This window comes from Mchenga conophoros, linkage group LG1 (assembly GCF_057382185.1).
Source record: "Mchenga conophoros isolate Kocher_MC1m ecotype Shallow Benthic linkage group LG1, M_conophoros_male_GT1.1, whole genome shotgun sequence".
NCBI classification, from domain to species: Eukaryota; Metazoa; Chordata; class Actinopteri; order Cichliformes; family Cichlidae; genus Mchenga; species Mchenga conophoros.
In genome coordinates this window covers 27,507,947-27,522,678 of record NC_140526.1, presented here as the reverse complement: position 1 = coordinate 27,522,678, position 14,732 = coordinate 27,507,947, and the positions used below count along the sequence as shown (strand labels likewise).

Below are 14,732 nucleotides of genomic sequence, written 5' to 3'. Positions count from 1 at the left end.
TTCTAACCCATAACACAAAAGTGAACTGTTCTTTTTACACTCTTTTTTTAGATAAATTACACAAACATCATATACCATTTTGTTTGTTTGTTTTGCCAGATTAAGAGTTTTATTAACTCCCAACAGATAATTGTGTGAAAATTTGATTTTTTTTCTCAACAAAAATAAAAGGTAAAAAACAAAAAATGATCTGGAGTTTTAATATCATTCGAAGCAGCTAATTTAAACACTTATGTTACTCAGTTTTGCAATCAGACCTTGATTCTTTGCCAAATTTGTAAAAACGTGCCCAGCTAACAAACCTGACCCAGAACCACAGGCAAATGTACTCTCCAATACCACCCACATGGCAAGGAGGGGGGAAGGGAAGGAAGGAAACTTACACAGTCAAAGAGGATTTAGTATGGTGCTGAAAACGATCAACCTCAAGTATGAACCACGATGCTGTAAATAGTCTCATTTTTGAAAGAGCCACACAAGCTGTTTCTCCTTGTTTCCACTCTTTTGGCCAAACTAAGCTAACTGCCTGCTCACTGCAACATTAAGCAAAAGCTACCAGGCTGCATATTAGAAAGCTCAGCAGAGAGGCAGCGCACTGGCAGAAGAAGAAGTCTTTAAAGTGGGGATCTGGATCACTCTCCAAAAAAAGAAGAAAAAAACAACAGTAAAGTAAGGCACTATCTTCAGCACAGGATGTACTCTCCTAGTATCTCGCTAGCTACAGAAAACGTCCTGTACTGTTCTGTTATCGTAACCATGATGCTCCAGTATCCTTGTTAGCCAGTAGTATTAATCTCTCACATAACAAAGAACGCTGATCCACTGCCACTGAAGCATCTTAAACCACATTTAAAAGCATGGGCTATGTGTTAAGAAGAGACAGGTACCTGGGAAATATGCTGAAGACACAAGTAGTTGATGCAGCTAATTCACTCATACATCTTTAGTGTCTGATTTTGCAACAAAAACACAAACTACTTTAGGCACTCACTGCGCCGACAGCCACCACACTGCGCAGCGCTGCCCACCAAAATGGCGCCGGTTTCAGTCCACCAGAAGATTAATGAAGCAGCCAACTCTTATTGAATCTAGCCTGCCCTCCTGCTTCTAAGAATCAGCATTTATCTTTGGAAAGTGTGAGAAGTTACTCCATTCATCCATTCTGCAAATTATCTCTACGATCACATTAATAGGAACAGATAGATGGTCACAAATGGTGATAAAGTTTGGACTCTGGTTTGGACTTTAAATTATGTATGGACTAATTGCACAATTAAACATTAGCATCTGCACTGGAATAGATCTGATTATATATGCCCAGACTGTAATCTACATATTCTTTTCATTTCTTTGCTACGTGATGCTATCTCACTACTAAATCTTGCTGCTTTGCATACACTAATGGATGGACTTCATATTCATTACACACGATGCATCTTACATTTTTTTGTAGCTTCTATCAGTCGTGCACTACTATCCATTAGCTTTATCGTCATGTCTGAATGAACAGAAGCCACAGAGGTAGGGTCAGACCTAGCAGCATTTAGATATCACTTTCAGTGGTGGACAGGACAGACGTGCATGGGCACAGAAAAGATACAATTTCTGTTTTTGTCTACAGATGTCTCTTGTGTTTGTGAGTTACTCAGCTTTTTTTAAGGATGAATGATTTGGAGACTGAACAAATTTCAAACTTTTGACATGAGACTCCCATTTACTCTGCTGAGAACTAATCAAATTACAGAACAAGCCCGAAAGCTGCTCCTTAGGTCCACATTTCAGTACTAACACAGCTCCATAAACTTCAGAGTCTAAAACAGACAGTTTGCATGTGTTTACTTGCCAGGGTTAGACAATGAGACCTCTCTAAAGAGCACAAATGCCTCTCTCACACACACACACACACACACACACACACACACACACACACACACACACACACACACACACACACACACACACACACTTCTCTACAGTTTCACAGAATGGATGTTTACAGTAAACTCTGTGATGCGATGAGGACAAATTTATAACCAGTTGTGGATATAATCCAACCCATGATCTAAAGTTTGATGCTTCTAGCTGTTTTCTGAGAGTCTCTTGTCTGAATTGATTGACCTTCAACATCATAAAGTAGCAAGATCCATGTAAGAGTGTTCTCTGAAAGGAAAGAGAGCTGCATACATTTATGCTCATGCTACAACACTGGCAACTTTGTTAATTTCTTAGCTATTATACTTCTTCAAATCTACACATTCTCCAGCTACTTTGTTAGGTACACCTGTTCAACTGCTTGTTTAGACACAAATCTAATTAGCCAATCACATGGCAGCAAGTGGGGGCATGTAATCACGTAGATGTGGTCAAGATGACCTGCTGAAGTTTAAACTGACCACGAGAATGAGTAAGAAAAGTGATTTAAGTGCCTCTACATGTGGCATTGCTGTTGGTCTGAGTGTTTCAGAATCTGCTGATCTACTTGAATTTTCCCACATGACAATTTCTAGGATTTACACTGGGTTGCAACAGCAGTTCTCTGAGCAAAAGGTGTCCTCTTTATGCCAGAGGTAATGGCAGAATCACCTTCAAGCTGATGGGAAGGCTACAGTAACTCAAATACCTAGTTGTTACAACCAAGGTATGCAGAAGAACATATCTTAATGCACAACACTGCACCAAAAGGCCACACCAGGTGCTACTCTGGTCAGCTAAGAACAGAACTGAGGCTACAACTTTATTTATATAAAGCCAAACCACACCAACAGTCATCGCAAGGTTCTTTATATTGTAATGTAAAGACCCTACAATAATAGAGAGAAATAAAGTTACACAGACTCACCAAAATTGGACAATAGAAGATTATAAAAATGTTGCGTGGTCTGATGAGTTCTGATTACTGCTACCATCATAGAAGCCATTCAGAAGCCAGGGTCACAATTTGGCATAAGCACAAAGCCTGAATCCTTCCTTGTTAAGGGGTCAAGCTGCTGTTGATGGTGGTGAAAGGGTGTGGGTGATATTTTTCTGACACAGTTTGGGCCCCTTAGTGCCATCCTTCAGCACCACAGCCTATCTGAGTGTTGTTGTCGAGCATGTTCATCCCTTTATGACCGTAGTGTGCCCATCTGATGATGGCTGCTTCCAGCAGGATAGCAAGCCATGTTACAAAGCTTCAATCATCTCCAACTGGTTTCTTGAACATAAGAGTGAGTTCACTGGACTCAAATGGCCTCCACAGTCAACAGATCTCACTCCAATAGAGCACCTGTGGGATTTGGTGGAACGGGGCATTCGCATCATGGACGTGCAGCCAACAAATCTGAAGCAACTGTGTGATGCTATCATGTAAATATGGATTCATGTATAACTGGTGGTTAATAATAAAGCTGTCAGGAACATTTCCATAAAAATGACTTGTGGGTGAATGCAAAATGCAACTCAATGTTTTTATCTGAATCTAACCGGAGCACAAGTTTATCTTTATCACAAGTTGCATCTGTCTACAGTTTGACACTAATGCCTGACACTAATACGTTAAACACCTAAATTTTAAGTTTTAGATTTCATTTTTTCTTGTCTTATTATGTATATCATATATAAATATATTCATCCTGCTCCTCTATGTCTAATCGTTCATGAAGATGAAGTAAAATCCTAACCGCTACATGCAGCTTGTTTCATCTTGATACTGAATTTCATCAAGAGTGTCTAAATGAAAGCACCAGCTGACAGAAGAAACTGGCAGGCGTTACTGTGAATCCACTCCTTAGGGAATCTCTTCTTTTGCTCCCACTACAAATGAACTGACATCTAAAGGAAGAAAAAGAGCCTCATGCATTAGCAAAGATCGTGACTGTAGGGGGGGTATTTTTATGACAACTAGAGGCCTCCCAGGACTTTTAACTGGTACTGCTCACTGTGTGTATCCAGCCTCCGTGGTAAGTGGAGCACCAGCACACGGTGCAGTGAAGTTCAGTTCTGCATCGCAGGCACTTTTCTAAATTATCCTTCTACTGCATTGCATGAACAGTTTGAGAGTATCAAGTTAACAATCAACTTAATCAATTTGCTATTCAGTCAATATTAATCAGTCCATTAATTAATCACTCGGGTCACAGCTGCCATATTCATACTCTCATTAGCCCACTTCATCTACAGTATAATGGCATCTTTTAACAACTCACTCACTAGCTCACTAATTATGAATCATTTGTTTAATGTGTGCAAGAATGGAGGTGTAAAAATGGCACGTTTTGCTTTTTTTTGCTTTTTTTGCTTTTGCGTGTTGGGGGTAATGAGTGGGACTATTTCTTGGCCGGGAAAATTAACTTCCTGGAATGTTTGTTGGTTGACTAACAACTTAGAGGTGACAGCAAGACCCTAGGAAATACGCAGTAATTAGCCAAACTGTATTCCCTTAAGATTCCCTTAGCTTGGCTCATAGACAGCCAGCTTCATATGAAACTGGGAGATATGAAACGTATTAATCCATCAGCAGCTGAGAAGGTGCACAATCCCAAATCTCTCTCAAAGTCATAACCGCTTCTTAATTCGCAGAATAAGAAAGAACGAGAACCTGGGTACCTGCTACTGAGTTTGGACGGGGCAGCGCAAGAGAGGAGGTGCTGTGCAAATGGTGCTGTGGGAGGGGCCTTTTCGGTGCTGGTGGAGTTCTGGGCTCCATGATGTCCATTCTAGGTAAGGCCTCATCTGGCTGGGTTGTGAGATTGTCCCTGGTTGGCCTGGGATGGCGGTCCTCATTTGTATGGCCCATTACGCCACCACTTCCCTCTGGGCCTTCGTCCTTACCCAGACCCTCAGTGGAGGTGCTGCGCTCCTCATTCTCAGAAGAACTAGTGATTGTTGCTGTGCAGCGGAAAGAAAAATATGGTTAACAGAGCCAAGAAAAGAAAAAAAACAACAACAACATCTGGCATGTGACTGCTTATATGCACATCCTCATAAATGACTAAAGACAAAAAGTTAAGCAATAGCTTCAACATCATCAAAAACACATTTATTCAATCTACAATGAAATACACCCTTTTTTGTTTTACTCACAAGTCATCAATCAATAAGTTTCATTGTACTTGATGAGCCCTCTACCTTTTTGTGTTCAACTATAAATACAAACTCTATTTAAAGAGAAAAAAAGTGTCCTATTTTGGGAGAATCAGACCCGTAAGCAACAAAGACAGCAGTGTCCCAGTTTTGACAGGAGGGAGCTGAAGCCTGAAGGCTGAAGTGGCACAGACAAACAGAGAAACTGGCTGTGGGGTAGAGGTGCACATTTTACATAGATAGTGATGTTGCATCTCCCTAACTTTGAGATTGTAGGAAGGTGTGGCAAACACCAGGAGAGTCATATTTCATTTCCCGATTCCATATTATAGCCCATGTTTGTTTAGCTAACCGTTTTTTTTTTTAAACTTCTGATGATGCACGACTAGGCATCTGTGTTGGACGTGCGTCACTATGTGTAAAAAAAAAAGAAGAAGAAGAAAAAAAACCACAATTTGAAGTCCTGTAATATGAACAGATACCATCTGGAGACACAGAGCAGCAGCAGCTCTCACCTATAATTCCACTATCCTTGCTCTCCAACGTTGAGGTGGGGCTTTGAGATGGAGGCCCTGGACTGCTCCCAGTCATGAGTCCACAAGGAGGGCAAGGGGCTGGGCTGGATGCAGGGCTAGAGAGGGTTCCACTGGGACTGCTGCTAGAGCCACAGTGGGGAGAAGGTAAAGGTAAAGGCTGGGGCAAAGACTGGCCTCCCGCACTGGTGCTCAGGGTGGACGAGGGGCTCTCTGAGCAGGGTGAGGCTGTGCTGCAGGTCAGGGTGGAGCTGGGACTCCCCCCCTGAGCAGAGGAATCATACTGGGGGAAAAAAACCAGAGAAGAGAAAGGGTTAGAAAAAGTTAAGCCATAAATAAAGGTGGAAAAAAGGCTCTGTGGAACTCTATGTTGAAAGTGGAGTAAATTAGCAGTGCCAATTTCAAACCTTTTAACAGCACTTCACTCCTCGTGACACTGTTGGCCTTCTTGCGCAGCGTTATTTGCAATAGTGAGTGAATATGTTTGAGCGTGCATGCAGATGGGAATTGAAAAGATAATTCCAGTTATTTTCATCCTTGCTGTCATTTCCCAGTTTTTCCTTTTTTCTAAAGATGACTGGCTGTCGTCAAAACTAAAATCAATCACTGCAGACATTCAGAATTTACCACGCTCTGGGGTTTTTTGCGATGTACCACACAGAGGAAAGACAAAAAAGTGCAAAAAAGAAATCACGGCATCAGTCTAAACGATGTTACTGATTAAAACAGCACACCTAAATTTTAAGTAGGGAAATCGAAAAAGGCAAGTATTATACTCGCTTTTCGAACACGCAACTTTTTTTAAGTCACCTCTGATGAGTAAATTCAAGATACTCAGACCTGACTTCGCATACTTGCCAATGCAATAACTATAACATGGGAAGTAAGTATTTAACCCTTTAAAGCCTGCAACATGAAATACTTGCCAGAAATTTCTATTTTTTTTAATTTATAAATTGAGTGTTAATTAAACCTTAAATATAGGAGTTTTAATTTGTTATATATTTGTTACATTCAGCATTTTTCTGCAGTTTATCATTTAAAAACATATTGTGGAATTTAAGTTTTCCCGTTAGGAAAAAAAAATCATATTTATGATGCAGAAGTAAGAAAAACTGTATAAAATGTATAAAATATGATACATTGGACATTAAGGGGTTAATAGTGCAAAAAAATTACAAAGCTAAGGGTCAGGCTGGAAAAAATGGATGCAGTAATGAAAACAAATCTTCTACCCATCAATAAAAAAGCCTTCAACTTTTAAACTCACCTTTTGAGAGAACAGAAAACACATATGCACACATAATAGCAAGTGCACATCACTACAGCAGCACTGCGGTGAGTTACATTATATAAGAAAGACTGTGACGTTTTTCTTTAGGTTGTCAAAGGGGTCTTGGTTCTAGCTCGTACATTTTAATGAATGCTTTTAATCTATTGAGTTTCTCCACTGGTCTTTAAAAATACATGTCTACATCATATAAAAATTCATAGCATTTACCAATTAAGGGAGCGAGAATTGAAAAATGTTTGAATTCACATTTTTTTAACAGACGGGCGCAAAAAACAAAAAGGAGTCTTTTATCCTTTCATTTGATCACGTGCATTTCAGGTCTCTTCATTACTGATGCAACCTTTCTGCAACACAGAGAATGTATGGAGACAAGGCAGCAGAGTTTAAACAGCTCACTGTTATTCCCTTTATACCAAAGCCTCATCTATCTTAGCCAGGACAACCCACATTCCTCATATGAGCTTTGCTATCTCTGTGAAACTGACTGAATCTGGAGCTCAGGTGGTGGAATGAGGCTGCGAAAATGGGCCATGGCTGAAGCATGCAAAGGCAAAAAGATCGAAAGACATTCGCACAAACAATAACTCTTTATACACAGAGCTTAAACTAATCAGGCACTGAGTGTAAAAGCCATGCGGACACATGGCAAAGCAATTAATAATGATGCAAAATACATACAGAGTGATTTGAGTGCTCAAAGCACACACTCACACAGTACACAATGAGTTCTGTGCAACTGCATTTTAAAATGCAATCTAATTATCTTTAATAAGCTTGATTCAATAAAGAAGATCGTGAGGGCAATCGTTGTTTTTCTTTTACACCATCCATTCTCCTTTTCTATGCCATGGCAGTATGGGGCCAGTTAATCAATATGTGGCCTTACCTTCTTTTCCCTCCTGTCCTCCATAGGAGAGCTAGCAGTACCGGGCGTTGTTTCTCCCAATAAGAAGCATAGTCTGGTCATTAGTTCCTGGTTAGAGAGGGAGGAGCCAGGCTGTGGCTCCACGTGGAGGTCTGGAGCATACACACATTCGGGACACAGGGATTAACAAGCATGAAAAAACACAGCAGGCCAAATGAAGCCACCGACAAACCGATGCTGCAGATTGAGCACAGCTCCCTTTTAGAGCTTCCCACCCAGCAGCATCAGGCAGTGGACTGAAAGAAATGTATGCATCCACAGGTCAGCGCAGCCCCAGCTGCACTGATTACGGATGCACAGACAGTGGCTTTCCAGTCCCCGGGTTGACGCAGCAGCAGCGAGAGGTTGTGTGAGGTTGTGAGTTTGCCCGTGCTCACGCCTGCCAGGTGCTCTCGGTTAAGAGACGGGTTGTGAATTTCAATGAGCTCGGCGTCGACTCTGGAGCAGAAAGGAGTGCCTCGGCTCTGCCTCCACTGTCGTTCCTAGAGACTGGCTGACAAAGGCCATGTGCAGCATTCATTTATCACTGTTTAAGGCTCCCCTATGCTCTGACCTCCAACCCCTGCTCCTTTAAGGTCCATGCTTACTTCAGCAAGTAAACAGTTTTCGCGTCTCTGCGCTTTACCCGGACGAGCGATACATTCGTTCATTCTCGCACCTCATCTGTGTGCTGTTATCAGCTGAGTAACATGCATATTGAGTAGGCATATAAACAGGATGACAGGACATCATGGATTACAGGAACAGCTCACTCCTCCACGCAAACATCTTTTCATTTAGACATCACATTCCACTCAGTCGTTCTCTTTCTGGCTCACTCTCACGCTTTAAAGACACTACATCACTCTTACAGACAAACAAATTGTGTACAAAACACAAGTCAAACCCTGAGAGGAAAAGGGTCAGTTCTGAGAATCAAGTGTGGTCTTTTTTTTTTGTCTGCTTTTTGTTTTGTTTTGTTTTGGAAGGTGCCCCAGTTACAACCTTCCTTAGTGTAGCCTTTGTTGGTACTTTTTTCACAGCTTGGGCATCTGCTGAATATTTGGGCAGGATGTGTATTGCAGCGAGGGGGGAGGAGGGAAAACTTTGCATTTAGTCAGCAGTGCACTGCGATCCAATCTGGAGTAACATGAGGACACACCGAATGTCCAGTTCTATTCATCAAACCACCTAGCAGTTGCCATTGGAAACGGGAAGCTGAGAGGTGCCTGGCAACCAGGATGGAAGATGCCTCGTGAAATCTGTTTAGCCCAAGGGTAGCCCTCTGGCCAGAAACACAGAGAAAGCTGGCAGAGAGGTCAGTGTTTACACCATTATTGCTAACCTTAACTGTGTAAAGCAGCATACAAAGAAGCCAGGGCAACGACTCAAGAGAAACTGGAATAAAACAAATCCACTCTCAGCCATCCCATGAAAATGACACAGGCACCACTATCCTTATATACATCTTACAGAGGAAAAAAACTCAGCAAAGCCTTTTAGATGTAATTAACCTGCCCTCATTTTCTCTTGAATCTCTTTCTCATTCATTCTCTCTCACCTATAGCCCTATTCTCATTCAGCTCCACTGATCAACACCTGCCAAAACAAAACAAAACACACACACGACGATGCTATACCCACGCCCACACGCTCCCGTTCTCACCTCTGTGGTCTGCTTTGCCACGGCATGAGGCAAAGACGAGTGGCTCTCTTGCGCTGGAAGAGCCATCCACATACTCCAGCCTCCTTACCCGTCCTTTGGCCACAGCAAAGAGGCAGAAGGGAGAGGGAGGGAGGGAGGGAGAGCAGGCAGGGTGGGAGGGGGGATGGATTGAGGGTGGAGGTAGGGAGGGATATGAAAGAAAGTGAGAGAGAGGGAGGGCGAGAGAGAGACAGAGAGAGAGAGAGAGAGAAATTAAGCCTCCTCAGATGAGATCTGTGGTGCAGAATTTGAATTGTGTCCCATGAGTATAAAGAAGAATGTATACAGTGTAAGCCATGAATACAAACAGTGCAACATTCACTGGACTGTGGGCGGATATCTATAATATATTAACACCACAAATGTGTGTGTGTGTGTGTGTGTGTGTGTGTGTGTGTGTGTGTGTGTGTGTGTGTGTGGTAGGGACAGCGGTGCACTCTGATGTGTGTGGGTGTGTCTCACTTTATGCAATATCTCAGTGTTTTTTGAGGTGCAGATTCTTCAGCACTGGAGCCCGTTTGAGGATGAGATGTTTGCGTACACTGACATGTTTTTTTTTAATACTCAAGGCTTCTTAGTGTTTGAATCACGCATGTGAATCAACTCAGAAACACTCGGAAGTCTAACATACCGTTCAATATTTGATCGCCAAAGAAACAAAAGCCATGACACTCTAATATAGATTTAGATATATTTTTTCACTTACTGCAATTTTCAATCTCATATTTGCTCGGGTGGGAAAACAAGGCAGTGCTACATGTAATGAAATGCAATAGCACCTTTTTTTGAATGGCTGTACTTACTGCAGCACACTGCCACCTGGTGTTCCCTCTAAGGTCAGTAAATGTAAAGTTAACTTTCTTACATGCAGCAAATTTAGATGGATTCAAATATGGAAAATATCGCAGAACATGAGGGTTTTTTTAAGATTATTACTACTGAAAATATTTACTCTTTGTTCCATGTATTTATAAGCTTTAAAATATTTAAAATTCACAAAAGAATATGCAAATCAAGGAACTTTCCGTATAAGATACTATAAAATTTGTGCTCTAATATTTCTTTTGATTGACCTACTATGAAGAATGCTGTACGTACAGAGTTGCTCACCTTAAACCTGACATTAACCAGTATATACAAGCAGGTTGCTTTGTGACCTACAACTGAGCTTTCAAAAACAATAAAGAAAATTTGAAAGTACCAGTTTGCATACACTGAGCATTAGCATTTTACAGGTAGTTAAGTGGTACCTTAATATAAATCACAGTGTAACTTTAATGACATTGAAAAAGTAAATCCGCAAAAAGTAACTACACCTTTTTTAAAATCTAAGGTTTTACATATCATGAGAAGAAAGTAAAGTAGATGAATACATTCTCAGAAGAACAACATCACATAAATATTACAAGATGTCATTATTTATGTAACATAAACTAAGGCAAAACACAGTAGCAGTCTTGTGAAGGAGACCTTTAGTGCTTCCATAGGAAGTGCATCTGTTAGCAGGGGGTGCTGCTATCAAATGCACTTAAATAAATGCCCTTCAAGTCGATTATACTACACCGAACACCACTAGTGGAAAACATGCAGGGCAGTCTTTCCAGGAGTGGACATCCCTGACAAATCCACTCAGAGGAACTGAGTACTGCATGATCTCAGACTCTACAGCCCTCAGGTGACATGTTAAATGTTAAAGTTCATGACAGTACAATTAGAAAATGATTAAATAAGCATGACTTGTTGGGAAGGGTCTACAGGAGAAAGCACATGTCGGCATAGATTAGGTTTACAAAGTTACATATGAACAAATCACAAGACTTCTGGAACAATGTCCTTTGTACAGATAAGACCAACATGGAGATGAATCACAGCACCACGTTCGGAGAAAACCAAACACAGCATATCAGCACAAACACCTCATAGCGGCTGTGAAGCACGGTGGTGGAGCGGTGATGATTTGGGCTTGCTATGCAGCCACAGGAGCTGGACACCTTGCAGTCATTGACCATGAACTCCTCTGAACGTCAAAGTATTCAAGAGTCAAATGTGAAACCATTCTGACAGCTAAAACTGAAGCTGGTTCATGCAACAGGACAATGATCCCAAGCCCAGCAACAAATCTCCAACAGAATGGCTTAAAAAAGAAAAGAATCGAGATGATGAAATGCCCCAGTCAAAGCCCAGTCTGCAAACAAACTGAAATACTGCAGCAGGAGAGCTGTCTGCGAGTAAATGCTCACAAACCTCAATGAACTGAAACAATGCTGTAAAGAAGAGTGGGACAAAATTGCTCCAACAATGTGAGAGCCTGATAAAGTCATACCAAGTTATTGCTGGTAGAAGTGGTTTTACAAGCTACTGGGGTTTACTTAGTTTTTCACACACTGCTCCTGCACTCTGGCTCAGTTTTTGCTATATGACAATAAATACACAGTGTAACACATGTTGCTGCTGCGTGTAAATTATTTTATAATCTGCTAATGACAAGGTCATTTTTAAAAGGATATCCTGATACGTAAAACCTTCGAATTCAAAGAGGACGTAGTTTCTTTATCACATAACTGAATCACGTCACGTGATTCTGCTTCTGCACTTTTTGTCATTTTTGGTTTATTGAAGCTTTGATGAGACAGATTGACAGGAAATATGGGAATCAAGAGAAAAGGCAATGCCAGGTAACAATGCTTTTCTGCAACAATCAAACACAGATCACATGAAATGGATTTCAGTCTGTCGGCTAACGTGTGCCCCAATTCACAGTTGTTTGAATAAGTAAAAACACATTTTGTTTGTCATGCCAACAGTAGATGTGATGCATGTGATAATAAGCTGGCCTCAAATTAATGGTTGGTTTATTTTCTCTTTCATCGTGACCAAAAATGTGACTTAATATCTTACACATTGATCCAAAATAGTACAATATTTCAAAAATGACCCACCTAATTGAGGTTTCTTGCCTTAAGTTATCTCACTTAATTATTTACTCTGACAATCTGTCAACATGCTTTTGAGCCCTAGAGGCACGGTCTGTATGCACTTGGATTTTCTGTCACATGTATGGAACAGCTGAACGCACAGACGATCCCCGCTAATCAAGGCAAACCCGTGAAAGCATGCTGTTATTTTTGCAGCTAGTCCCTGACGCACACCTCCTTGTCACTCTCAGTTACATACAGCACATCCAGACCACGCTTTTGTTTGGATGATCATCTCAAGTGAACCCACCTGGGAACTTGCTGCACGACTGGGAGGGAACAATGTCGGCCTGGTGAGGGAGAAGAGGTGAGGAGGGCAAAGAAATGGACACGCCCTTGGTCAGTCTCTTCTGTTTTGCTGAGTTTTTGGTGCAGCCGCCATCGTGGTCCTGGAAGTGAGAGGCGCGCTGGCCGCTGCCTCTCTGCAAGGTGCTGTGGGCATACACCTCGTCACCTGCGTGGAACGCATAGGCGGGTGTAGAGAGAAGACAGAGGTGGGCAGGTGTTGAGGTAAAAGCAGAGTTAGTGCAGTTACAGTAGATCTAGGATATCACAAGAAGAGAATAAGCCTATTAAATATGTCTCACAGAAGGCTGCGACACAGCAAACACATCGTGTCTCCAGGCATATTTCCCAGTGAGGTAATGGAAAGTTGGCATTGCTGGATCATCTATTTAAAGAATTGGGATCACGCTCATTAAACTGGCTACAGTTATTCTCTCTTAATACTTCAATCATTTTCATATCCACTCTTATTACAGCCTTTAAAGAGACATTATAATTCCCAAAGCCATGTGATTAGAGAGACTCACTTATATACTGATTATATATCATTGCCATAGTTTGCCCTGTAGCAAAATTAAGCAATTTACTACCTTCTTCTTTGAATGAGTGTGTTTTACCACTAGCCAAATAAGTAGTCAGAACTGCATTGCCTAATCTATGAATTCATCTATTATGCTGTTGCATAATCCCTGAAAGTGTGGAATGATCATAGCCTTTTAATGGCAAGCTTTAAAGAAGGAGGCAGAAAGTGGCATCTCTCTGCAAATGATCAGAGAAGAGCCAGTGTACTGTAAACACACTTTATCATTTTAATGAGACTGACACAGTTCTCTATCAGCCTCTCTGTTCTTTCTACCCAGTGGAGCACACTATCAAATATTGATGGGCAACATGGTTGCTCTAATACCCAGCTCTACTTATGTTTATGTATCTCCGCAACACACTCTGGAATCACATCTTTACTGCAGCGAGTTGACAAGTGTACACTTTAAAAATAAAAAAAAATTAAAAAACAAACAGCTTCATTTCATCTGAGACAGAGAATCCTAAAGAACACTGAACTTATGTACAGGAGACACAACAGCCTCATGCCAAGTGCACAGATACATCTGCTGGACTCACAAATTCTTCTGGTGTTCAACGTGTGTTTAGTAGGTCAGGATGTTTGCTTAACCCACTCTAACTTCGTCTGACACACTTTAAATTCAAGCACCGGGACACTGTGTGAAGGACGGAACACTGATGAATTAGGCTAATTGAAATGACTCTACTTAAATCACCCAAGAGAAGAGAGAACCTGAATATTACCATCAAACAACACCAGAATGAGTGTGCACAACATAACATACATTTTCCATTTACAGTATTGTGACCTCCAAACAAAAGGGGCATACAGTTAAAAAAAAACATCTGCTAAAAGTTGCAATATTATTTTGTTCAGCATGCATGCCTCGTTTTTGCTTCACTGGTACTTCCAGTGGTTTTGTTTCTACCTGAGTGCCTCTGGCTCTTTTTCTCCCCTCGTTTTCCTCCTCCATCTCTCTTGTTTCCAAAAACTGCTCTGAACATAGCTGGGCTGTTGCTTCACCGTCTACTGACTGTGGAAGGGAAAAAAAGTTAAATGTTCATTTGAATTAGGGGCACATTATTCAGACAAAATTACCCCCGCTGTTAGTTCTTAATTCAGCTGCCACATTTAAATGGTGTTTTTATTTTAATACCATGATCTATATATATAGTCTTTAACAAATAGTTTGCACGAATTATTATAGTAAGCTAGATATGAAAAAAATTAGCATCCCAAAATTCTCAGATTACCTGCTCTTAAGTCTTCTTTGATGCCTCCATGTCCTCACATATATCCACAGGAAGCTGATGGAGGAGCATTTAAACTCGCGGAGTCCAATTAAGAAGTGTTTCACCTCCAGAAAATGATGGGAGAAGGGGGTCGTCTTGCACATGCGCATTGGCCTTG

At 41.2% G+C, this 14,732-nt stretch overlaps 1 protein-coding gene across 1 annotated transcript in view; it reads right to left on the bottom strand.

Annotated features, from left to right (window-relative positions):
* Window positions 1–14,688, bottom strand: part of LOC146583494 (protein TANC1-like) — a 54,967-nt gene extending 40,279 nt beyond the window's left edge. The window contains exons 1-7 of the mRNA XM_085272490.1: window positions 14,576–14,688; window positions 14,251–14,355; window positions 12,723–12,926; window positions 9,459–9,551; window positions 7,775–7,905; window positions 5,577–5,877; window positions 4,585–4,866 (exon numbers count right to left, since the gene is read on the bottom strand). Coding sequence (XP_085128616.1) covers window positions 4,585–4,866; window positions 5,577–5,877; window positions 7,775–7,905; window positions 9,459–9,551; window positions 12,723–12,926; window positions 14,251–14,326 — 1,087 coding nt within the window. The 5' untranslated portion in view covers window positions 14,327–14,355; window positions 14,576–14,688. The remainder of the gene's footprint in view (window positions 1–4,584; window positions 4,867–5,576; window positions 5,878–7,774; window positions 7,906–9,458; window positions 9,552–12,722; window positions 12,927–14,250; window positions 14,356–14,575) is intronic.
* Between the last annotated feature and the right edge of the window lie 44 nt (window positions 14,689–14,732).